This window comes from Protomyctophum bolini (assembly GCF_963924005.1).
Source record: "Protomyctophum bolini genome assembly, chromosome: 16".
In the NCBI taxonomy this organism is placed as follows: Eukaryota; Metazoa; Chordata; class Actinopteri; order Myctophiformes; family Myctophidae; genus Protomyctophum; species Protomyctophum bolini.
Genome location: NC_137877.1, coordinates 5125274 through 5150786, shown reverse-complemented (window position 1 = coordinate 5150786; position 25513 = coordinate 5125274). Strand labels below are relative to the sequence as shown.

Sequence of the window (25513 nt, the reverse complement as noted above, 5' to 3'; positions counted from 1 at the left end):
GTGGGGCGACGAGCAGTCGGACTTCACGTGCAACACGCAGCAGCCCGGGTGCGAGAACGTCTGCTACGACGAGGCCTTCCCCATCTCGCACATCCGCTTCTGGGTGCTGCAGATCATCTTCGTGTCCACGCCCACGCTCATCTACCTGGGCCACGTGCTGCACATCGTGCGCATGGAGGAGAAGCGCAAGGAGAAGGAGGAGGAGCACCGCAAGGCCAACCGCTTCCAGGAGGAGAAGGAGCTCCTCTACAGGAACGGGGGAGGGGACGTTGTGGGAGGAGGAGGAGGAGGGGGAGGAGGAGGGGGAGGGGGAGGGGGAGGAGGAGGAGGGGGAGGGGGGAGAGGAGGAAGAGGCAAGAAGGAGAAGCCTCCCATAAGAGACGAGCACGGCAAAATCCGCATCCGCGGCGCCTTGCTGCGCACCTACGTGTTCAACATCATCTTCAAGACCCTGTTCGAGGTGGGCTTCATCCTGGGCCAGTATTTCCTGTACGGCTTCCAGCTGCGGCCGCTGTACAAGTGCGCGCGGTGGCCCTGCCCCAACACGGTGGACTGCTTCATCTCCCGGCCCACCGAGAAGACCATCTTCATCATCTTCATGCTCGTGGTGGCGTGCGTGTCCCTCCTGCTCAACCTGCTGGAGATCTACCACCTGGGCTGGAAGAAGGTGAAGCAGGGCATGACCAACGAGTTCGCGCCCGACCGCCGCGGCCTCCTGGGCGGCCTCGGCCTGGGCGAGCCCGAGTGCATCGTGGCGTCCTCGGGCTCCAGGACTGCCCCCGCCCACAACGGGCCTGCAGAGCTTCCCCCCCGACTACACGGACGTGACGTCGGCCGGGGGGGTCGGGGGAGGGGGGGTCCTTCCTGTCGCCCGGGGCCGGGGGGGCGGGGGCGGCTCCGGGCCCCCCGTCCACCCCCGGGGGAGGGGCCGACGGCGGGGACTTCAAGATGGAGGAGTTCCGACAGCTGCGGCAGGACGAGGAGGAGGAGGAGGGGGGGGAGGGGGGAGGAGGAGGAGGAGGGGAGGCGGCGGCGGGAGGGGGGGGGAGGGGGCGTGCTCCAGCCCTCCGCCCCCTCCGCCCCCCCCTCCCACCACCACCACCACTACTACATCAGCAGCAACAACAACCACCACCGGCTGGCCGCGCAGCAGAACTGGGCCAACCTGGCAACCGAGCAGCAGACTCGGGAGATGAAGGCCGCCTCCCCCCCCTCCCCCTCCCCCTCCCCCTCCCCGTCCCCGTCGTCGGCCTCCTCCTCCGCCACGGCGAACACCGCCGCGTACCCGGGCGACGGCGACCCGCTGCAGGCCGCCGCGCCCTCCGGAGGAGGGGGAGGGGGAGGCTGGGGGGGGGGGGAGGCGGCGGGGGGAGGGGGCAGAGAGGAGAGTCCCGTCGCCATGACCACCGTCACGACGGTGGAGATGCACCAGCCCCCCGTGGCGGTGGGCACAGACCCACGCCGGCTCAGTAGAGCCAGCAAGAGCAGCAGTATAAGGGCCAGACCCAACGACCTGGCGGTCTGATTTAACACCTGATGTCTTCCCCCTCGCACGCACGCACACGCATGCGCACGCACACACACACACACACACACACACACACACACACACACACACACACGCACCCCATCGATCCATAAACATCCCTACAACTGCCCCCATACTGCCCCACAACCAACCAACCAACCAACCCAACTCCCCCAGACATACATTCTCGATTCTTTACACGAAATATGCAATAAAGGAAAACAATAACAGAGAATAACACGAGGCAAGAGGCGAGACTCAGGCAGGACAAAAAGATCTTGAAACTGGAGGTTTTGAAGCTGGAAATAATGAGTGGATTACCAGTAGTTGAGATATTAGTGCAATCGGTGAGTTGTTCACATGAGGCTATAACTTTCTCGTTATAGGTGGTCTTAATAATCACACGCACAAAGTGTCAAAGTGCCAAAAACGCTAACAAGCCAGTTGGATCCGCGTTGGACAGAGTTGGACAGAACAGGAGGACATTGTGTTTGTTATCGTACCCCAGATTAACACAGAGACCGTTGTTATAGGTTTGATTTAGGTTAACGGGGGCGATCTCATCAAGTTTTGTTTTGTTTTTCTTTTCTCGATTATTTTTCTCTTTTTGTTGAAAACCTGAAAGACTTATTTATTCCCTTTAAGAGTGATCATGTACATTTTGTGAGGTCACCGCAAAAAAGGCACAAATACTGTTAGCTTGACAGCAAAACGGCCACAACGAATAAACTTATACGTAAAACTTAACGTGGAAGAAGCACTGCAGGCACTTGGAATTGTTGTCAAACCCGCAACTCATTGGATGTATGTTGTGTTTCAGTTACGACCCAGTCACACAACTCATTGGATGTGTGTTGTGTTTCAGTTACGACCCAGTCACACAACTCATTGGATGTGTGTTGTGTTTCAGTTACGACCCAGTCACACAACTCACTGGATGTGTGTTGTGTTTCAGTTACGACCCAGTCACACAACTCATTGGATGTGTGTTGTGTTTCAGTTACGACCCAGTCACACAACTCATTGGATGTATGTTGTGTTTCAGTTACGACCCAGTCACACAACTCATTGGATGTGTGTTGTGTTTCAGTTACGACCCAGTCACACAGGCCACGCATCATCAACTCATTGGATGTATGTTGTGTTTAAGTTACAACCCAGTCATAACATGCCACGCATCATCAGGTCAATTCATTTGCAATGTGAGCAGAATGCAGCACGCACTCACACACACGCGCACTCACACACGCGCGCGCGCGCACACACACACACACACACACACACACACACACACACACACACACACACACACACACTGCTGGAGAACCACAGTACTGTGTCAAAGGTGACTGCTTGTCCCGACAATATGACCTTTGACCTTGGAGTGCCTAAGCTTCTTCTGTGACGCTGGTTCCTGGATTTCGCCACATAATATAATGGCTGTTGTTGTTGTTGTTTTATTTTTTTAATAATAATAATAATAGCATTTCATTCAGGAAGTGGGTTTCTTTTTTAAACCCGACATTGACTGTGTTGTGTAATACTGTACTGTATGGATACAGTACCAAAAACAAAGGACAAAAAAAACAAACAAAAAAATAATAACTACAACTCACCGATTCACTGAATTGACCTGGTTGTTCCCAACTACACTACCCATCATGCTTTGCGTCGCCTCACACAGAGGCAGAGAAAGGTTCGTGCTTAAAGAGGGAATGGGAAAGGGTTCGATTGATTTCATATTAGGCACGACGGGCTGCCCTCTTCCTATTCTCCCTCCTAGAAGTATATATATTGTGTATATACGCAGACAGCAGTGAAGGAAAATGGGTCATGTGGCTGAAATTATACCTGAGAATCCTAGCTAGCTATTCTCCAGGCTTCCTGCCGTTTAGATTGAACACAGTTCAAATTGAAATTAGAACCAAGACATACAATATAGGCCCTTATGTCTGCCTCTGCTAAAGCAACATGCAGTAGCTTCACATAATACTGTAAAAATGTTGATTTTGGATTCATACGTCAGGCAAATGTGATTGAAACTAAATGAGGACACCATCTAGTGAATAGATAGTAATGTATCATATAATATAACAGTGAAATTTTTTCCTCAGCGCATTCGAAAACAAGCCAAAGCTATATCTAATTAGACTTTGTTGAAACTACTGAGTTTTTTTATTGAGATGGTTGGCGGTTAGTGTTGCCATCGAAAAACACTTTAACCTTTTTAAATCATTGCAATCTTAATGTTGAGAGTGTCTCTTTTTTTTTTTTAGTTGAAAGCTCTCACTTTCTACATGCTTTCTACATGTGCTTCATTCTTGATTTCATTCTGAAAAGTGCTATTTTTTTAAAGACTGAATTGAGCTATACTCATAAATTGCATACCTGTGGTAGTCAGTTTGTGCTTGCTAAAGAGCTTAAAGAAAAGAAAAGGACAAACCCAGTGGCTTCCTTTTCGTTGTGTTCATCTCGATCCTTAGAGATCTCTAGAAATCTAAAGCCACTTTAAAGTGACACATGGCTTTGTTGTTGTCCGATAGTATTCTGTTCTTGGATGTCAATGTGCTATTTTGGTCAATTCACTGCCCAGGCACTTATTCTCAAATGCTGGTTGGTGACACCTTGTTTTTACATTGACCTTATTCCAGTGTGTTAACTATACTGTATTCATCTTTGGGGAAAGTACTAAATGCAAATGCATATCATACAATTCTGTATCTACTGATAAAGGTGTAACAATTAACATACAATTGTAATTATAGGCCTATGTTTGGCTACAGTGTTGTTGATATATAACTTTATGTCATCGGATAACATTTGTTACGTACCAACCATGGTATTATGATGACGTTCCTAGATACTGCCGACAAATTAATACACATGGTTAACACAATGCAGTGAAGCATTTTGTAAAGTAAAGCGCTATACCGGTTTTCTCGTTAATTTTAAGAAAGGTTAGAAAATGAATGGTACCCGCCCGGTACCTACAACACCCGCATTATGGACAAAACATTTCATTCTGTGTCTTATTTCAGACATTTTACCCAGATGGTTTAATATCAAGCATTCAATGCAAACTGAAACACAGAAAGCAAGACTATATGCAACTTTGTCACATACACAGGCAGCCGTTCGTTCCCCCCCATCCGTGTTGATCGTACCGAATCACATCAAAACATCTTTGTTATCTGCTTTATGATCCTTTTTTTTTTTTTTTTTTCTTTTTTTTGGTTCTTAAAGTTTACATTTTAGTAGTTAACAATTTGCACATTTTAGGCAAAGTAATGCTGTTTCATGATGCTAACATTGGTGGTAGTCGTAGAGAGGGAGAGAGCAAAGACATCGAAGCTGCCGATCTCGATAATCCTCAAAGGAACAAAACAAAGAAAGAAAATGTCTTAAAATGATAAAATGCAGCGGCGGCAGCGGCTCTTCACACCAAAGACAATATTTAAAAAGAGAATAATAATTTGAATGTAGGGATACAAAACGTGTTCATTGTGTGTTTCTTTAAAAAAAACCTCACGACGAGTCTGAAACTTTCTTTCGGGCACGAAAAAAACAAACAAAAAAAAACAAACAAACAAACAACAACAAAAAAAAATATCGAGAGAGAGAGAGAGATAGAGGAGTATTTTCTGTGTGTTTCACAATCACAACCCAGTGCTTTCACTGTGTTTTCTCAACAAACTCAACGAGATTCTATAGTTAGACTGTCATATCGACTCGCTCTTCTGTCGCGAGAGTGTTAGTGTTGGGTAGCTGGCCTTTTCAGCCTAATTTATACTCTGCAGAACGACGCCTGTCGCTTGCCTAAAAGAACTGATCTTCGAGCTATAATAAGATCGAACGTATCGAACTCGGACGTAACTCGAGAGTCAGTCCTTTTAGTCTCTGTCGTGCGATGGGGTGTAAATTAAGCATTCCTTTCCTTCCCCGGGCATGCAACCACCCTGACAGTCTGTATCGTTTGAAGTTGCCTGCACAAAAAGAACCCCCCACAACCCCCCTCACCCTTCCCCCATTTCTCACACACACCAACACACACACACACACACACACACACACACACACACACACACACGCACACACAGCCCAGTGAGTTCTACAAAACTCTTCTTCGCAACTCATGCAGAGCATGATATCTCTGGCTAGTCAGAGTGTTAAAACAACGACGACGCTCGCGGAACAGCAAGCCGTTCTCCATGCTGTCTTAAATAAGAAGTGCCTTGTGTATGAATGATGAATTATTTTGTAAAGAACAAGTTGATGTAAATGTTAATTTACCTCAAATGTTTACAAAACTGTTACTAAATAAACTTTTTTGTACCATATTACTGTCATTGTTTATCCTTTTTCTCTTAAAAAAAAAAAAAAAATCTCTGCAGACTTTGTTGAAGAAACTATAGTCAAGTTCAGACCATCTCCCAAGTTATGACTGGTTGACTGCAGTGGTGGAAAAAGTACTTATACTTAAGTCAAATTATCAATACGGCAATGTAAAAAAAATACGTAAAAGTCCAGAATTCAAAATGTACTTCCGCACACTGGGCTGTATTTTGCGTGTCTTAAGTACCAGGTCTTATTCCCTAACTTGAGTAAACTAAAGACCTGGAGGCGTGGTCAATGCCATTTGGCTATTCTGAATGGCCAAAGAGCATTGACCACGCCTCCAGGTCTTTAGTTTACTGAAGTTAGGGAATAAGACCTGGTACTTAAGACACGCAAAATACAGCCCAGTGTCTTTATTGAGCAACGTTTCGGCCGTTGAAGGTCTGAGCAAAATGTTCAAATGTAGACTATATGAAATAATAATTTTGAAAATAGCAACACGTGATCTTGTAGATCGGCTACTGTATATGTTCAAAATGGCCCGAAATACATACATACAGGGCTGAAGTGATTAATAATACTATATGCTTTGTAATAATAATAATCAAAAACTACAAAGTAACTAAAGTTCTCTAATGAATCTATAGTTGATATTTTGATTCCGGGATGTACTGGAGTAGAAGTAAAAGTATTGGAAATAGTTAAGTAATGTACTCATGAATGTACTATGGGAAAGAAATGAAACCAAATGCACCAAAAAGTGAGTTAAATTATTGTTAAACATCTGCATTACTCAATGCAACGTACTGCCCTCTTTTACGAGAGGCATACACACAATTGGACAATTGTGGATTGGAATTGTTATTTTGTTCAACGTTTGCCTGTTACAGTATCTCTCCTATACCAGTAAGACGCGCAAACGCGGGAAGCGAACGCAGCTCGTACATATTTGGGTTTTGGACGTATAGCTGCTTTGGGGACTCCTTATATGGTTATGGCTGAGTCATGCAGGTGACGTAACAGCGGGACAGACACTTGCATCAATCACAAACAAATCACTCAGCTCCATATATGGGCACAAAAGCGGGACAGACAGACACACAGACAGACAGACAGACAAACATGATCTGCTAGGTCTCATAGTAAGTGCTCACTGCGTTCGCAATGATACCAACATCAATACACAGCATGGAATTGTGGACAAAATATTATCCAACAATAATAAAATATTCCATGTACAGTAAATGGCGGTCCGTTGGCTCAAATGCTGAATAAATAATAGACCTTGATATAAAAAACACAGCCCTTATATGGGCTCAAACTGAACACCATAAGGCAAATATGCTCTTATTAACCCATTCTGACCGGGAACCCGTTTTGGTGTTAGCATCATGTTATGCTTTAGCTATTGAAAAATAGCAGATCTACAAGCTCATAGCGCGCCACCGAGTGGCGCACTACGAGCTTGTAGGTCTGCTATTTTTGAAAAATCGAACAACAACTGACATTTTTTAGAATCTGATCTCAGGTCAGAATGGGTTTCATCAGACCAGTGTGTGTCCAGTGGAAACCTCGTTATGAATCTGATCTCAGGTCAGAATAGGTTAAACAGTAGGATCTAAAACGGAAAGGCTTGTCGTTCACCAGACTTTCCGGTTGTGGCCGTCATCCCAGGATCAGTGTTGTTTTCGTCGACTAAAACTAAGACGAAAAAATGTTCGTCGACTACCTTTTTCCACTGAAGAAAACTTAATGGAAACTAAATGAAAACTAAGCTATGATGATTAAAACGAAGACAATTTCGTCAACAAATAAAAACTAGACTAAAATGTTAGGAAGGGACTATATAGTGGACAAGAGATCCAGTATAAGTCATTTTACACTTGGTTGCATGATGAAAATAGCCGATCTACAAGCTCACAACGCGTCGCAGCACGACGCGTTGTGAGCTTGTACATCGGCTATTTTCAGCAAGTGTAAAAACAATCCTTACGACGGCATCAATGCCCACCAAAATACATTTTAGTCGACTGAATCAACTGTAGATTTAGTCGACTAAAATCTCATGACCAGAGATAGAAATTGACCTGTGAACTTTTTGACCCCATCTTCAGGGCAGCCTATATACTGGTCCAAAAACAGGTGTATGATGGGGTTGCCATGGCAATCAAGTGGCTCAGGCAGAGCCTGGAAATTGGACAGGTGTGCATGGGGACTTATTAGGCTCATTAGGTCCAACTGGCAGAGCCATTTCTGGCGGTTCTGGACAATGTATCTGACCGACATACATACGGTACATTACACCACATTAGAGAGGGAACATGTCCAGAACATGATGTAGCCCACTGGACATACTGGAGGCCTCACAGTATCATCACCGTTAGGACACACACACACACACACACACACACACACACAACCCCTCCACCTCTCACCCGGCAGCCCCACCACGTTACGTACCACAGCTCACTCACTCTCTCTCTCTCTGCATTCCAACGGAGGATGTGAGAATGTGATATTGAGCCAGTGGTTTCGGGGCAGCTAGAGAGAAGAGCAAGGTGGAGAGAGACGGTATACGTCCCGCCATTCCATTTCGTACACACATGATGACCCAATTAATGCACAAGTAAGGCGGCTGTGTCAGTCTTAACACCTAAGGGTGAAACATTTATCACAAAGTCGCCGTGCTCCGTTACGCTATACGTACCGTACGGCCTACTACTGCCTGTCGATGTGTAACACTGTGAGGGACGACACCGTGCTGTGCCAATGCCATGAACTCATATTACTGCTGCTGGGAAACCTCGTTATAGTCATTCACGTGTTGTTAACAGTTGGTTGTTGCAATAATGATTGCCTTGACTGACTCCTATCCAGACAAATGTACAAAGAGTGCAACAGAATATGTTTCGGATCTAAATGAGGGTCCAAAGTATCAAAGTATAACGAACTGAAAAGGTAACCGGAAAGCTCGCCCCAAAAAAACACTCGCCCCCCCGGACCACCTGCCTGCATGATCGCCACTTTGAGAACCACTGTCATAACAGTGTGTTCACTTGCAAAAACCCACCTCCCCATTTGTGTTTAGATGCACAGCAATGCTTCCGATTCACCTTTACAAGTAACGCTGGATGGAAAAGAGTCCTGTCGTAAACAAACTCATCCCTTTCCAGCAAGCCAAATGACGTGGCTTGCTGGGAAGTCATCGTGAAGTCATCGTGACATCCTCTGGTGACTCCGATGACGTTCAGGACTATAGGCCAGATCACAGCCCATATGGGGATGATCTTTACGTCATTTCCAGGACGTCTTCACCAGTTAAAATAATATAGCTTATTCTGGGCCAGATCTGAACAGTTATCATATGACTACAGTTGATCTGGCCTCGATTAGACTCTCTGATTCATCCAGGTACGTCTGTCTTAAGGCTCATACATATAGTCTAGATTTTCGGTGGTGAGGTGACCACCGAACTACAACATGACGTCACTGAGGTGACCACCGAACTACAACATGACGTCACTGAGGTGACCACCGAACTACAACATGACGTCACTGAGCCGCGGTGAAGAGCAAACCACCGCCACCGACCCCAGCCCTTCTCTCTGTTTTTACTCACCACCGCTCAACGTTATTTCAGCTTCAGTGGTCACCTCACCACCGGAGCGGTGGTGAGCTGACCACCGAAAATCCAGACTATGAATAGGCTTGGTTGAAATCAGGTGACATTCTGGGCCAGATGTGACTATAGTCTTGGTTTGACTTGATTGGGCCACAATAAAAACGTCACTAATTCGTCCAGGTTCCTGACCGTGCTTGCTGGGTTATTATCACTCTATATCATAAAGGATTTGGAGAGGATGTTTGGGTTTGTTGGGGTCCAATATGAACTGTGTCCAATATAACAGAGTAGATGACATAAGTGGCTGAAGAGTGAGTGGTGATAGTCGGTCTGTTTGTCGAGGCCGGAGGCTTCACTCTGCCAGTCAGTCTGTCATTATAGCCTGCTTTCTATCACAGGGACAAACAGGGCTTTTACATAACCAATCGTTTTATTTACTCAGCACCTTAACCAGTGTTGCCTGATCACGATTATACATTTAAAAACATTTCCGCTAGTGGTTTGTTATTTGTATAGTTAAGTTATTAAATCATATCTGCCTCAACGTGCAATTTGAGATTACGAATCCTAAAAAAAAGGCAAAACGGAAATATCATTTACAAATTGCAATGTTCCAATTAAATCGTTAATCGTTAATTATACAATTAATCGTCAACTTAAATGTATAATCGTGATCAGGCAGCGTTAGTTTTTAAAACCTGTGATTTATGGAATTTCAGGCCGTATGCACTAAAGGGAATGCCACTGTATCAGTCTGACAGCCAGGCCAGATTATGCACTAAAGGGAATGCCACTGTATCAGTCTGACAGCCAGGCCAGATTATGCACTAAAGGGAATGCCACTGTAGTCTGACAGCCAGGCCAAACGCACTAAGGAACCAGCCCACTGTTCCCGAACAGACAGGAGGCTATTAATAGTCTTTAATCACCTAACAAATTCACACTCGCCCGGCGTACGAATGCCACAGCCTCCCTTTATGTATTTCAAGAGAGTGACTTAAGGAGTTTTCTAGGAGGCCACAATTACTGTACGGCTTTGTGGAAAGAAGAAGTTGTCATTTTTAAATTTCCCTTTTTTTATTAATTACATCTTATTGATTCCTTCGTATGCTATTGTTCTGACTATATATGTACATCTGACTTCACTTGATTTCAAAGATATAGCTTGAACCCCACACCAGTGTTTTATAGGAACCATCACCCCACACAGAGCACTAAACCAAACGGTATACCAGTTTGTTTGGCAACAATGACTCAACAAAAAATGCCTTATAAAGAAAACGATTCCTTAATTAAGGCTACATTGAAATAATCAATTCCCTCATGCAGTATAGCCTACGGTAGTACGGTATACTATTGCTGAAGATGAAAGAGAAAATGTTGCTATCTATCTTGTACCCATTATTTGAACACTCCAAATGATAATGGGGTGGTTGTGTTTTTTTCTCTTTTTTGTGTGTGTGTGTGTGTGTGTGTGTGTGTGTGTGTGTGTGGTGTCATGTGGGAAAGTTTGTTTTGCCTGTCTGTCTATAGGAGGAGAGGGGGAGGAGAGAGAGAGAGAGAGAGAGAGAGAGAGAGAGGCACACACACACACACACACACACACACACACACACACACACACACACACACACACACACACACACACACACACACACACACACACACACACACAGGGAAGGGGTGGGGTGGGTTGGGGTGGGGGGACAGTTAGGGTGGACAGAGTATACGGTCAGCTCTGCAGCGACACCTACAGGCTACCACGGGACATTCGCTTAATGTCCAGAATAGTCTGTCTGTCTTTTTTCTTTTTTATTGTTGAAGCTTTTTATTCAGTATTTCGTACAGTATACGGTGTGTCTAGACTAGAACTCTGGGGGTTTTTACCAACATTAATAATCTGTCTGGTTGTCACTGCATCATCTGCTAAAGCGGTGGTTTTCAACCCTTTTAATATCAAGGGCCATTATTGATTCAGCATTTGAGCCACGGAACCACCATGTGATGAGATTCAAACCTAAGACTTATAATATTGATATTGTGTTGTCGTTGGATCAGATTTTGTGCACAATTCCATGCTGTAGTGTAGGGCTACAGATGTGGTACAGTGCCGTCAATACAGAAATGACAATTCTACTACATTTCAGTCTAATTGTGTTAGACTTCTTGCAAATTAAGGAATGCAAATCTACAACAATTGAGAAAAAATTGGTTTAATCTTAACACTCTCAAGAGTGAAAGATCTAATCCAAGGATCCATTGGTTACCAACTCTCCATCATTTAGTTGGGGACCACCTGGAACCCCCTCGAGGCCCAGCGGTGGTCCCCGGACCACCTGGAACCCCCTCAAGGCCCACCGGTGGTCCCCGGACCACCTGGAACCCCCTCAAGGCCCCACTGGTGGTCCCCGGACCACCTGGAACCCCCTCAAGGCCCACCGGTGGTCCCCGGACCACCTGGAACCCCCCTCAAGGCCCACTGGTGGTCCCCGGACCACCTGGAACCCCCTCAAGGCCCACTGATGGTCAGACATGCAGGAGTCTCATTTAATTCAATTGGACATTGCAGGACTGTTGAATGCTACAGTAGACTACATACAGTAGTACTCATAGTCTGGTGTTCATGGGGAATCATTTTGCAACATGTCTACTGTCCTGACTGGGCTCACATCACGTGTCACAATCAACCGGATACCAGATTCTACAAATGCCTTCTAAATCATGATAGTTTTCAGAAAAACGTGTGTTTCTATATCAGTCGTTCTTAAACTATATTTCATGTCAAGGTGCCCCAGAATTATATGTAATTGGCCGAGGCTGAAGTATAGGGACCAAAAATTATATTATAACCACTTAAATCCCACCGATCTGAACGTTTTGGAAAATGTTTTGTCCAAAATGGGATGAAGAAAGTGGTTTAACTATTAAATTAAACCCTATACAGTTAGTTGCCCGGATTCCCCCCCAGGACTCTACACTAGGCCCCTCCTAGTGCTGGAACATGTTGGAACACATCTCCGTTTCCCCCTCATTTAGAAGGGCTAGTAAACAACGTCATTACATTACTCCAGTATGTCATTTAGAAGGGCTAGTAAACTACGTCATTACATTACTCCAGTATGTCATCTAGAAGGGCTAGTAAACTACGTCATTACAATACTATATGTCATTTAGAAGGGCTAGTAAACTACGTCATTACATTACTCCAGTATGTCATCTAGAAGGGCTAGTAAACTACGTCATTACATTACTCCAGTATGTCATCTAGAAGGGCTAGTAAACTACGTCATTACATTACTCCAGTATGTCATCTAGAAGGGCTAGTAAACTACGTCATTACATTACTATATGTCATTTAGAAGGGCTAGTAAACTACGTCATTACATTACTCCAGTATGTCATCTAGAAGGGCTAGTAAACTACGTCATTACATTACTATATGTCATTTAGAAGGGCTAGTAAACTACGTCATTACATTACTCCAGTATGTCATCTAGAAGGGCTAGTAAACTACGTCATTACAATACTATATGTCATTTAGAAGGGCTAGTAAACTACGTCATTACATTACTCCAGTATGTCATTTAGAAGGGCTAGTAAACTACGTCATTACATTACTCCAGTATGTCATCTAGAAGGGCTAGTAAACTACGTCATTACAATACTATATGTCATTTAGAAGGGCTAGTAAACTACCTCATTACATTACTCCAGTATGTCTCACCACTCACACCAAAGTGGGGCGGTCCATCCTAATATCTAACCTGATCGACACCAACCCAAAAACAAACAAACCAACAAAAAAAGAAATCCTCCCAAGAGGCTAAAGGTTAAATTGTTCTGTATCCGGTGGGGGCGGGACTTTGGCTGTCCATCAGCGACAGACAGTCCACTTGTTTTCATCCCTCCCATTGGCTCAGCATCCCGATAGGAAGGCCAAATTAAAGCAGGAACCAATTAAGGACTATTAAATGAGGATACAGGAAGCGAAGACCGTACGGTACGGTACGGTACGGTACGGACTCCATGTTGCTCCCTGGAAGGACAGAAACATGAGCAATGTTGGGTCTATATGCAGCATGTTTCTTTCCTTCCAGGGAGCAACATGGAGTCCACCGTACGGTCTTCTTTCCCTCCAGGGAGCAACATGGAGTCCACCGCACCGTCTTCGCTTCCTGTCCTCTTTTAATAGTCCTTGGCAGGAACTAGGAAGTGCATTGCGAAAACAAAAATAAAAGGGCCTCTGTATTATAATGGGGGGAAATGAAAGCTCAAAATAAATGAAATGGTGAAAAACAGGATAACAAGCTGATGAACAGAAACTGATGGCTCATCATACTATAAGTAGGGCAATTAAGGGCACTTTATACTTTACTTTAAATCTGTCCCGGTGTTGCCCACTCTTCACCGGTCGCACAAACCGGGGGAGGTACAAAATGTTAGAAATGCAGTTGTCATCCATTCCATGGACCCCCCCCCCCCCACCTCCCCCCCATCACCCACCATCCATCCCCCCCCCCCCAACGCAGCTGTACACTCTCACCCCATGCACACACACCCCCCCTCCCCCCCCACCTCCCCGTCGCTGTTGTTTTATCATAAAATGGACGACATTAGTTCATATCATGTGATTCGAAAAGGATTGGTTGCACATTAGACCCACTAATCGCCACCTATAGTCTGCGGTCCAGCCTCTGCCACATGACCCTGCTGAGGCCAGCGTTTCCTTTATGCCCCGTGAAAGAACCGGGGCTTGAGCGCAAACAAAAAAAAACCCTCACGAGGGTGAAAAAATGTTTTTACACCAACGGGCCGCTCTCTCTCTCTCTCTCTCTCTCTCTCCCGCGTGTGCATGCAGAGCACAGCCGCGCGATCAATAGAGCAAGTTATTGGAGTCTGGCCAACTCTAACCACCAGATAGAACCACAGAAAGAAAAGAGCTTGCCTCTTCAAAAAAAAAGAAAAGAACTATGCTAAATGAAAATAATGTCAATTTCCCTTTAAAAAAAACCAAAAACCCCATCCTATTGCAGACAACTGTACTGATGGCAAACAGGCTAGTTTTGTGGTGTGTGTGTGTGTGTGTGTGTGTGTGTGTGTGCGTGTACACACAGGAGAGAGAGAACCGTCCCTCCCATAGGTCAGTCTCTAGCTGCAGAGGAAACACACTTTTCAGACGGCCGGTACGTGTGTGTGTGTGTGTGTGTGTGTGTGCGTGTGTGCGTGCGTGTGTGCGTGCGTGCCCCCTGACGTGGAAGGTCAACAAAGCCCCCAAAGGTCCCTGGTGTAATGGTGATGGTAACCATGGGGTATTATTTCAGCAAAATGTTTTGTTGCCGTGACGATCATTTAAAAAAAAAGGCTTTAGGGGGATCCTCTCCATGGTCACAGCACAGTGGGGGGGTGAGGGGGGGGGGGGGGGGGAGAGAGACACACACCACAGTGCATGCGTAGCGCCCCCTGTTGGTGGAAAGGGCACATTGTTCAGTTGACATGCTGACCCCAGAGGTCTGAGACATATGCCTCGTTTTCTCTGCAACTGACACAGACAGTATAGTCAGGGGTTATCGTTTATGTCATTAACAACTGACACAGACAGTATAGTCAGGGGTTTATGTCATTAATAAATAACTGACAGACAGTATATAGTCAGAATTTATGTGAGCCCGGGAAGTCACCGGTAACATAGCTCTAAACGGCATTAGAGCTATGGACCAGCACTAACTTGTTGGGTGAGAAAATACTCAAATACTAACCTAGTAAAAATGGTTAACTATAATGTGCAGGACGAACCAATATAGCCGGTGAATTAGCAGAGACTGCAGAGTCCTCAATTGGAGGCTCTTTACAAATTAGCTACAATCTGACCGGACCGTGAACCTCGTATTGACTCTATTGTACTTTCATGTGCCTTTTTCTGCAAACTGTCAATCGATTATTGACCTTATTATACCAACCTTGAAACATACCTTTAGTTACATCACCAAGAACGGTGGTCCCAACACCAGGGCACTGTATTTCCACTAGTATGTCTTCTATGTCGGCTGCATCCTTCTCCCAGTGTTTATCTCCAGTTTGCTCTGGTACTCCTGTGAAGATGAGGTTTCTCTCTCTGTCTTTATTTTCCAAATGTTCAAGTGCACGTTGCTGTTGGGCCACAGCTGTTTTCACCATGCCATACTGCTCTGTCACATTGGCCATTTGGGGTCTTATACTCGAGATTTGGGGTCTTATAGACAAGAATCTCTTGTTTTGCTTGAAACCCCTTCATCTCCATCAAGGCCTGTCTCAGCATTGCAACACATTCATCCTCTCTGTCTTGGTGAATGTTCAGCAAATCCACAGCCTTTCCCAACTCAGACTTTAGTCTATCTTTTGTCCATGCACTGGCAATGTCAGCACTTGTCAACCTTGTTGTTGCCATTTTGCCTGCTCCACAAACAAGAGAAACAAAGTGCCAAACCTCTAAAATTGTCCCACGTGGTAGAACATATCACCACAAAAGTGATGTACACCTTTCATCTAACACTGGATGGTATCTTAAAACAGATATTTGGTAGATTTCAGAGGACTGAAGCAAGAGGAAAATTTGCTGTCAGCCATTGTCGGCCATCTTGAGAGGTACCAAAGATCACCACACTATAGCTGTTTATAGGAGGGGCTATAGCGCCCCCCTCAATAATTAGCTAATATCTTTGCCTAAAATAGGCTTTGCGGTTGTGATGCATTTGTAAGTTTTCTATTTTCTACAAATGTTCACCCAGAATATAGGGAAGCTCAGGGTTGACATAATATAGCATAATGTAGAAAATGATTGTTCGAACAACTATGTTCAACAGGCAGGTTATGTCCAACTTTGGTTATTAGAATTAGAATTAGAATTTCTGTAGAGCTAGAGACCAACTTTGGATAACTATAACTCTATAGCCTTCTTGCCAATTATGCACATACATGTCCAATGTACGTAATAATTTACGTGATGTTAAAGTCAATCTACCCTCATTCTTAAATTACAATGTAGGCCTATACATTTTTTTAGGTACTGTATACATACTGTACATTTAATGTTTGTTCTTAGTTCAATGTTTGTTTTAAAAACGCCATTGACAATGAAGGGAACATTTATCATCTTGTCCCTATAACACAAACATTAAATGCCATTAACAACATAAACAAAACAAATTTTAATGTTTGATCACCTTTTCATTACCTAATCATAGCAACACGAGTTAGACTTTAATATATTAGCGCCCCTCACTTCACACGGGTGTGATTTTTAAATGCTGAGGTAGGCTACGCTACTGCGTATGAAACGAACCGTGGACTTGGAGAATCATTACGCCCTTAAGCCAAATTCCAATACCCAAAATCTCAGCCACTCGCTCACTCCCACTCGGTCACTACAGCATGGCAAAGTATGGTGAAATTGGTGACCTGCCGAAATATGTTACCATCTTGTGGACTTCACACAACTACATGGAGGTCTTTAAATATGTGGCCTGAACACCGCTATAGGTTGAACTTTGCTAATGAAAAAACTGCAACGATTTTCATTCAGACACTGAAATTATGTGATGTATGCAAGATTTTCACATTATTTCAGCAGGTCACCAATTTCACCGTAACACCACCATGCTGGAGTGAGCGAGTGTGAGTGAGCGAGTGGCCGAGATTTGGGGTATTGGAATTTGGCTTTAGTGTGAAACACTTTTCATAACTTCTGGCACTCGCATAAGGATCAGGACAGGTCACTATATAGATCCTTTGACAGAAACAAGGTTTTGTTGCTTTCAGGAGGAAACCTCGTAACACTATTTTTGAGGTTTTTGATTATTATTTCAAATTTCAACTGTGTGTTGTTTTTTCGAAAATATTGAACCAATGGAAAGTGGTAAAAAGTGCTTTGGAAAAAAACCTCTTAACTTCATTGGACCCTCAAAATGTCTGCTAAAGCAACTAACAATATATTAAAGTTACAACACCAACTTTGATGAGGCTGTAGTGCTTTGTTTAAAAAAAGGTTTTCTTTATTTCCCGAAAAATGTATATTTTTCATTTCCTGAAAAATGAACATTTTGGAGTTATGAGGTTTCCCCTCCTATGGCCAGCTTTGTGTAGCGATTTGTGTGTACCACATTTGTGATGATTTGATTGGCTATGTTTGTGTGTTTGCGTGTACCACAAAAACATGATTTGATTGGCTGAGCAAGGAATGTGATGTATGACACATAACTTCTGTTCTGTCCATGTACTGTACTGTACTGTACTGTACAACAGTGTCTTTTTTAACTAAGCATTGTTATACTTCAGCTATTGAAAAATAGCAGAGCTATTTTTGAAAAATCTTAAAAATGCGGCACAAATCTTTGAATATATATTCTTTTAGAGCAAACGTTTTTTTTATTTCGACGTCAGGCCTAAATGGGTTAAATCAATTCTGGACTATATACTGTATTGTAGCATGTAGGCCTTTTGATAATATGGCAGGAGATATCGTGTTGAAGACTGCATGGGGCTCAAAAAGACAATGTGTGAAAGAACAATTTAAAATACACAGGATGCATAAATTATATAGGTGTTGTGGAGACGTGGGAATCCAGATATTTAGCTTGTACCCCCCCTTTAATGTGTGTATGTGATGCTTCTTTTTTTTTTTTTTTAATATATTTTTTATCCCACGATTTTGTAACCCATTTTTCACCCCTGTGCCAATCATCTACTGTGATCCTGGGCTCTACACACCCTCCGCCAACCTGGGGAGAGCAACGGACTTAACTCATGCTCCCTTCATGCCTGAGTGTCCAAGTTGCTCCTTTACACCTGACAGGGGGGAGTTTCCCTGGTTGGACGTAGCGCGTGGAAGGAACACGTTATTCCAACCAGTTCCTTTCCCCTCCATCAGGCGCCCCGGCTGGCCAGGGGGAGGCAGTTTAGAGACCAGGATTACTGCATGTTTTTGTGAGGGTACCTACCCTAGGGGACACGGGGAGAACATGCAAACTCCACACAGAAAGGCCCTTTCGCCAACCCTGCCTTCGGGTATGGGCACTGATGACGCGGAGGAGGAAACACGCCGCCAGCACCCACAGCACCCCGAGCTGGAATCGAACCCAGGACCTTCTAGCTGTGAGGCGACAGCACTACCAACTGTGCCACCGTGCCCTATGTATGTGATGCTTCTATAAGAATATATTAAAAAAGGTAGTAAAAAAAAAGACATCACAGAAATGTCTACCATAAAAGGGTGGACAAAGTATATATATACCCAAGTAAACACAAATATATAATAAGTATTAAACTACAAATTACGAAGAACATGTTATTTTTAATATCATTGCAAAGACATTTTCAAGTATAGTGAAAAAGTCTATCTTTTTGAGTGGTGCGGAGCTATGTGTGTGGGTGGGTGGGTCTGAGCACGAAAACAGCATGGTTGTTTTTCACCACCTGTGCGCAACCTAACACACACACACACACGCACACACACACACACACACACACACACACACACACACACACACACACACACATTAACTGTATATATGGTGATTTTGGGTGTGTCGGACTCGGAATCGGGCCAGCAGCGCGGCACCCTGGGTGCGTTCGTGTGGGTCTGGAACTTCCTCCCCCACAGGGAGTTGCACCACTCACTTCACACGGGTGCACACACCAGCTGCCCCTGGGTTAGTGTCAAAGTGCCCTTGAGAAAGACGCCATCCGACTCCTCAACTACATAACCCGTTGAAGAGCTGGTTGGTGCCTTGGTGGTAAATGCACATTGTAAAGTGCTTTGGATGAAGGCGCTACGGTGTATAAATTCACTCCATTGGTTTGTTTATCTCAGAGGGCTCTAGGTATGATGGTGAAAGGCTCCAGTTCATCTCAGAGGGCTCTAGGTATGATGGTGAAAGGCTCCAGTTCATCTCAGAGGGCTCTAGGTATGATGGTTCATCTCAGAGGGCTCTAGGTATGATGGTGAAACGCAGCAGGTTATCTCAGAGGGCTCTAGGTATGATGGTGAAAGGCTCCAGTTTATCTCAGAGGGCTCTAGGTATGATGGTGAAAGGCTCCAGTTCATCTCAGAGGGCTCTAGGTATGATGGTGAAAGGCTCCAGTTCATCTCAGAGGGCTCTAGGTATGATGGTGAAAGGCTCCAGTTCATCTCAGAGGGCTCTAGGTATGATGGTGAAAGGCTCCAGTTCATCTCAGAGGGCTCTAGGTATGATGGTGAAAGGCTCCAGTTCATCTCAGAGGGCTCTAGGTATGATGGTGAAAGGCTCCAGTTTATCTCAGAGGGCTCTAGGTATGATGGTGAAAGGCTCCAGTTCATCTCAGAGGGCTCTAGGTATGATGGTGAAAGGCTCCAGTTCATCTCAGAGGGCTCTAGGTATGATGGTGAAAGGCTCCAGTTCATCTCAGAGGGCTCTAGGTATGATGGTGAAAGGCTCCAGTTCATCTCAGAGGGCTCTAGGTATGATGGTGAAAGGCTCCAGTTTATCTCAGAGGGCTCTAGGTATGATGGTGAAAGGCTCCAGTTCATCTCAGAGGGCTCTAGGTATGATGGTGAAAGGCTCCAGTTCATCTCAGAGGGCTCTAGGTATGATGGTTCATCTCAGAGGGCTCTAGGTATGATGGTGAAACGCAGCAGGTTATCTCAGAGGGCTCTAGGTATGATGGTGAAAGGCTCCAGTTTATCTCAGAGGGCTCTAGGTATGATGGTGAAAGGCTCCAGTTCATCTCAGAGGGCTCTAGGTATGATGGTGAAAGGCTCCAGTTTATCTCAGAGGGCTCTAGGTATGATGGTGAAAGGCTCCAGTTCATCTCAGAGGGCTCTAGGTATGATGGTGAAAGGCTCCAGTTCATCTCAGAGGGCTCTAGGTATGATGGTGAAAGGCTCCAGTTCATCTCAGAGGGCTCTAGGTATGATGGTGAAAGGCTCCAGTTCATCTCAGAGGGCTCTAGGTATGATGGTGAAAGGCACCAGTTCATCTCAGAGGGCTCTGGGTATGATGGTGAAAGGATCCAGTTCATCTCAGAGGGCTCTGGGTATGATGGTGAAAGGCTCCAGTTCATCTCAGAGGGCTCTGGGTATGATGGTGAAAGGCTCCAGTTCATCTCAGAGGGCTCTAGGTATGATGGTGAAAGGCTCCAGTTCATCTCAGAGGGCTCTGGGTATGATGGTGAAAGGCAGAACGGGGCTGCTGGCCTCCAGCTCCAGGGCGATGAGGAAACAGTCCGTGGCGGCCGAGGCGTTGCCCTGGGTCTGCAACACCTCGCCGAGACTGTTCCACGCGTCGTGCGCCATGCAGTCCACCTGCACGGCCTCCCTCAGGACCTTCTCCGACAGACCGTAGCGGCGGAGCCGCTGGAGGATCACGCCCAGCCGCTGCATGCTCTCCACGTGCACGGGGTCGACGGACAGCGCCTCCTCGTAGCAGCGCTTGGCCTCGTCCATGTTCCCCCGCAGCTCGGCGCCGCGGCCGCGCATGTGCAGCACGGCGTGCGAGGCGGGGAACAGGCCGGCCGCCTCCTTCGTGCACGCCGTGGCGTCGCCCAGCTTGGACATGCCGATGAACACCTCGGCTGTGTGCAGCCAGATCTGGGCCAGCGTCATCCAGGGGTTCCGGGGGCGGTGTTTGGCAGCGCTGCTCTGCAGGGAGGACGCCACCTCGGATAGAATCTGCTCCACGCGGCCGTCCGCTATGGACGTTGTTGTTGCATGGACGGCGGCGCCGGCGGTAGTAGTAGGGTTGCTGGAGTCGGGCGGGGCCGTGGAGTTGAGCTGCTGTTTGTCCGAGATGGCTCTGTCCATCAGACTGATGCCCCGTATGGAGTCGGTGGGGTTGGTGAGGTTGTAGAAGCTCTTCCAGATCTGCAGCATGTGTTTACAGGTGAGCAAAGCCTCCTGTGGCTCTCGACACAGCGTCTCCAGCTTTACCTTGGTGTACAGAAGGTTGAAGTTCTTGGGGTATTTGGACAGGGCCATTTCAATGACGTCGAAGGCGTCGCGGTAATGTTTCTGGGCGGACAGCAGCAAGGCCAGCAGATGGAGGGAGTGGACGTGATCTCCCTGGAGCCGCAGAGCCTGCCGGACGTAGCCCAGCGCCTCGGGGATCTGCCTGGACACGGCCAGCTGCAGGGCCAGGTAGAAGGCCGCTAGGTGGTCGGCGGGAGACAGACTCTGGGCTCTCTGTAAGGCCGCCAGAGCCTTCCTCTGGTAGTCGTCCTGCGTGCCTCTCAGCGAGGCGTCCGTAGCCTTGAGGCTGTAGACCAGGCCGATGGCCAGGTATCCTTTGGCTCTGAACTCTGCCGCTTCGTTCCCCATGTCCAAGACCATCCTGGCAAAGCGCTCCCCCTCGTCCAACCAGTGCAAGGGTCCGATGCACAGTTTGACGGCCAGCAGGGGGATGGCGGGGTCGTCCGGCTTGAGGCGGATGCACTCCTTGAGAACCTTGACGGCTCGCGCCGACTTCCCGGTGGCCATCAGCGACAGGGCCCACTGGTACCACAGGTGGAACTCGTCGAAGGCGAACTTCATGGCTTTCTCCAGGCACTCGGACAGTATCTCGTAGCCTCTCCTGCCCAGAGCTATGGTCAGCAGATCATACACCAACGAGGCGGACTGGAGGCTGACGATGCGATGGTTGTGTTCGGGTACGTGGTTAGCAATGGACTCACTGATGAGAAGCAGCAGCAGCTCCTCCTCCTCTCCGTCCTCCTGGGGACAAAGGGTGAGGGCGTGTCCTTGCTGCGTGGGGTCGTCCAATGGGTACGTGATGGGCAGATCTTGCCGCGTGGGGTTGTCCAACGGGGACACAGTGGGAGGATCCGGAGAAGATCCGCCCACCACCGCTGCTCCCCATGGAGACCAGTAACTCTGTTCACACATCCCCCTGAGCAAGATCTCAGCCAGCTGACGGGCCACGGCCATGCAGAGGTTCTGGGTGGTTCTCGTCTCCGCGGCTCGTAGAATCTCCCGGAACCGACCCACTCTGTGCATCAGGTCGCCGTTCGTGAAGTGGATGATGTGCGTCTTCTGCAGGTCCATCTCGAGGAAGTAGCCCAGCTCCTGGTCCTGAGTCACAGTGCCCGGCTTGGGAGATTGATTCTGCATGCCAGCTGACATGGCCTTCTCCACTTCTTGCAGGTACAGCAGAGCGATGTCTCCAGACTTCTCAAAGCAGGCGAGGATCTCGTGGTACCGTTCGGGTGTGCTCTCCCGGGACGCCGGTGGCCCCGTAGCAGAGAGTATTGGAGAGCCCGCCGGGACCTTCTCTAGACACAACCCTTTAGTGGCGTAGGCCTCCGCCATCATCAACAGCCTGTAGACCGGAGCTCCCGCCAGCTGAAGCGTATCCATGTTCCCTCGGCTGTAGTGAGCTAGGGCATCCGTGTGCTCTCCCTCCACGTAGCAGACTTTAGCCATCAGAAGGCTGGCCTCCTGCAGATAGTCAGTCTTGAGGGTTCCTTTGTCCAGAACAGCTGTGACGCGTTTCCTGATCTCTTCCAGTGTGGGCGTTGTTCCTCTGGGACCGACTCCCTGGTTGATGGGGAGCTCCTTTAGATAGGTCTGGAGCTTGCACTGGCCCAGAAGCAACTCCCCTAGGTCATCATTCGATACGGATTTGGCCAACAGCTGCCGCACTAGTTCGGGTATTTTGTTCCATTGCCCTTCTGAGCGACATCGCTCTATCTCGACCTCCAGCCGTGAGCCAGACTTTCTTGCAGCCATCTCCGGAATACGAGACTAATCCCATCGAACTGCTGGCAGTGGGATTGATCCGATCCTCCGAGACGCTTTTGAACAAAGTCGCAGTATAACACTATTATAGCACACGTTGCACAGACCGGTGACAAGAGCTCTAGTCTGGTGTCCACGCAACACAAACCGTTGTCGTGAATGGTTAACACCACCGATTTCCGCAGGCATTTTGTTATGAATTTAGCGTTCGTTGTATGCTTGGACTATGCTTATGCGATATGCCCATATGCCTATATAGGTAAACCCTGTCATGTGGAATCTGTTCCCTACATTTTTTTCTCTACATCTAAAATATTTGTTTTCCACGTTGTAGCCATGCATTTCTGATGCCCATATATGGGAAATGGTAAATGGTGCATTTATATAGCGCTTCTATCCATGGCTCTTTACATAGATTATGGAGTTCTTTGTCAGGCATGCCCAAATATGGAGTCTATGCAGATGTCAGAACATAATTGTGATGACAGAACAGGCCAGTTCCATATATGGAGATGTAGGGGTGATCAGGTGGCTAATTTGGGCCCTGTCCAGAGCCCGTCTACCTTTGTAGCGGTTCCGGACAACCGTGGGCCCGACCGACTCAAGGCCGGCCACTGCAGTCCCTGTGGTGGTTTGGAACGCGTGTGTCGAATTCAAAGAAGGTGGATTACAGACGTACAGACATTTATAGATATTCCACTGTTAGACGGATGTTAGGCTCTTAGCTTACACATGATTCTTGATGAAAATTTTTTATGTATTTGATTTTATGTATTACTCATTACTGTGTTGTTCTTTCCTTACTGCGAGTCGCTCTGGATTAAGAGTGTCTGCTAAATGCCTAAATTGTAATTGTAAGACGGGGCGTTGTTTTGGCAGACATATAGCTGTATTGTATGTCAGAGCTAGAGTTCAGCAACGTTTTTAGGAAAGGCGACAGGGGAAAAAAGAACAGTGACAATTACATAACTGGGCTCTCTGAAGAGACCCCAGACCGCTACACTACAGCATCAGTTAATACATAGAAGGCCTTCTAATGGAAGACCACTGTATCCAACATGGCACCTAGGCACTGGAAGGCCTTCACTGGAAGACCACCGTATCCAACATGGCACCTAGACACTGGACAATGTTGGAGGTCATCAGCACATCCACGTGCTCCTCCAAGTGCCTCTTAGGATCCTGCTTTCCGACGTTCTTTATGGCCAGCTGCTCCGGGGTCATCCTGTCCTCCTCCTCGACGGCCTTGTTGTAGTTCTTGGTCAGCTCCAGCATGTGGCTGACCGTGGTCTCGTTGAGCTTGCAGTGGTCCGCGTAGTTCTGCAGCGTCAGGCCTTCCATCCAGCTCTTCTTGTGCAGGTTCAGGAGCATCTTCTGCTCCAGCTCGTTCTTCCTGTAGTTGATGGTGATGGAGTAGTAGAGCCTGTTCAGGCCGTGGATCAGAGCCTGGATGGAGGGCTTGTTGAGGTGGCCCAGGTTGGACGTGGTCTGCCGGGGCTCGTGGCCCAGCACCAGCATGTTGGGGTTGATGAGGCGGAAGGCGTCGATCACCACCTTCCCCTTGACGCTCTGGATGGGGTCGACCACCACGGCCACGGCGCGCTCCGTCAGCGCCTCGAAGCTCTGCTGCGTGTTGATGTCCACGCCGGACAGCCAGCAGCCGAAGCCCGGGTGGCTGTGGTACCAGCCCACCACCATCTCCGGCCGGCCCGTCTGCTTCAGCATGTCCAGCATCTTCTGCTGGAACACGGGGTCCACGGCCTCCACGCTGACGCCCGTGCCCGACTGGGGCATGGCGAACACGTCGATCACGCGCACCGTGTAGTCGTCCACGAACTCCCCCAGCATCAGGCCCATGACCTCCATGGGGACGCCGGCGCGCCCGTGCTTCAGCATCTTGAGCAGGGCCAGCGAGGAGATGTACACCTGCTCCGCCGTGTCCACGGCCGGGGCGTCCGTGGGAGGCCCCTGGCCGAGCCCCGGCATGCCGCCTCCCAGTCTCAATAGCCGGTCCATTTAGAAATGTATATAACTATAAACCTCTGTTTCCTTTAATGGGTTAAGTGGTTCCCTTTCTAGATCCTAGACGGTTTGCGGACCGTCACCAATATGTTATATAACCGGACGAGAGCTTTGGTCTGACGTCACCCACACAACACAACACAAAGCGTTGCCATGCGTGTCTGTCTGACCACAGTGACCACGAGGCCCATTTGCACAGGCTCCCTCCCTTGAGGCAGTGGTGGTGGAAAAAGAACACAGAGTCAACTAGATAAAGTGCCCCTCG

At 47.1% G+C, this 25513-nt stretch overlaps 3 protein-coding genes across 3 annotated transcripts in view; 1 reads left to right on the top strand and 2 right to left on the bottom strand.

The window, feature by feature from the left end:
- Window positions 1-1525, top strand: part of gja3 (gap junction protein, alpha 3) — a gene marked incomplete at both ends in the record, with an annotated part of 1656 nt that extends 131 nt beyond the window's left edge. The window contains 3 exon segments of the mRNA XM_080785239.1: window positions 1-778; window positions 780-971; window positions 1109-1525. The exon segment at window positions 1-778 is cut by the window's left edge and continues 131 nt beyond it. Of these exon segments, the coding sequence (XP_080641365.1) occupies window positions 1-778; window positions 780-971; window positions 1109-1525 (1387 nt within the window).
- A 19118-nt stretch (window positions 1526-20643) lies between these two features.
- LOC308330228 (tetratricopeptide repeat protein 7B-like) lies at window positions 20644-23217 on the bottom strand (the record flags this gene model as incomplete). Its single annotated transcript, XM_080785011.1, has 1 exon — window positions 20644-23217. The coding sequence occupies one exon, from the start codon at window positions 23215-23217 to the stop codon at window positions 20644-20646; it is 2574 nt and encodes an 857-aa protein (XP_080641137.1).
- A 1092-nt stretch (window positions 23218-24309) lies between these two features.
- On the bottom strand, window positions 24310-25242 carry LOC308331046 (26S proteasome non-ATPase regulatory subunit 14-like; the record flags this gene model as incomplete). The annotated part of the gene is made up of 1 exon (XM_080786150.1): window positions 24310-25242. The coding sequence occupies one exon, from the start codon at window positions 25240-25242 to the stop codon at window positions 24310-24312; it is 933 nt and encodes a 310-aa protein (XP_080642276.1).
- Window positions 25243-25513: the final 271 nt, after the last annotated feature.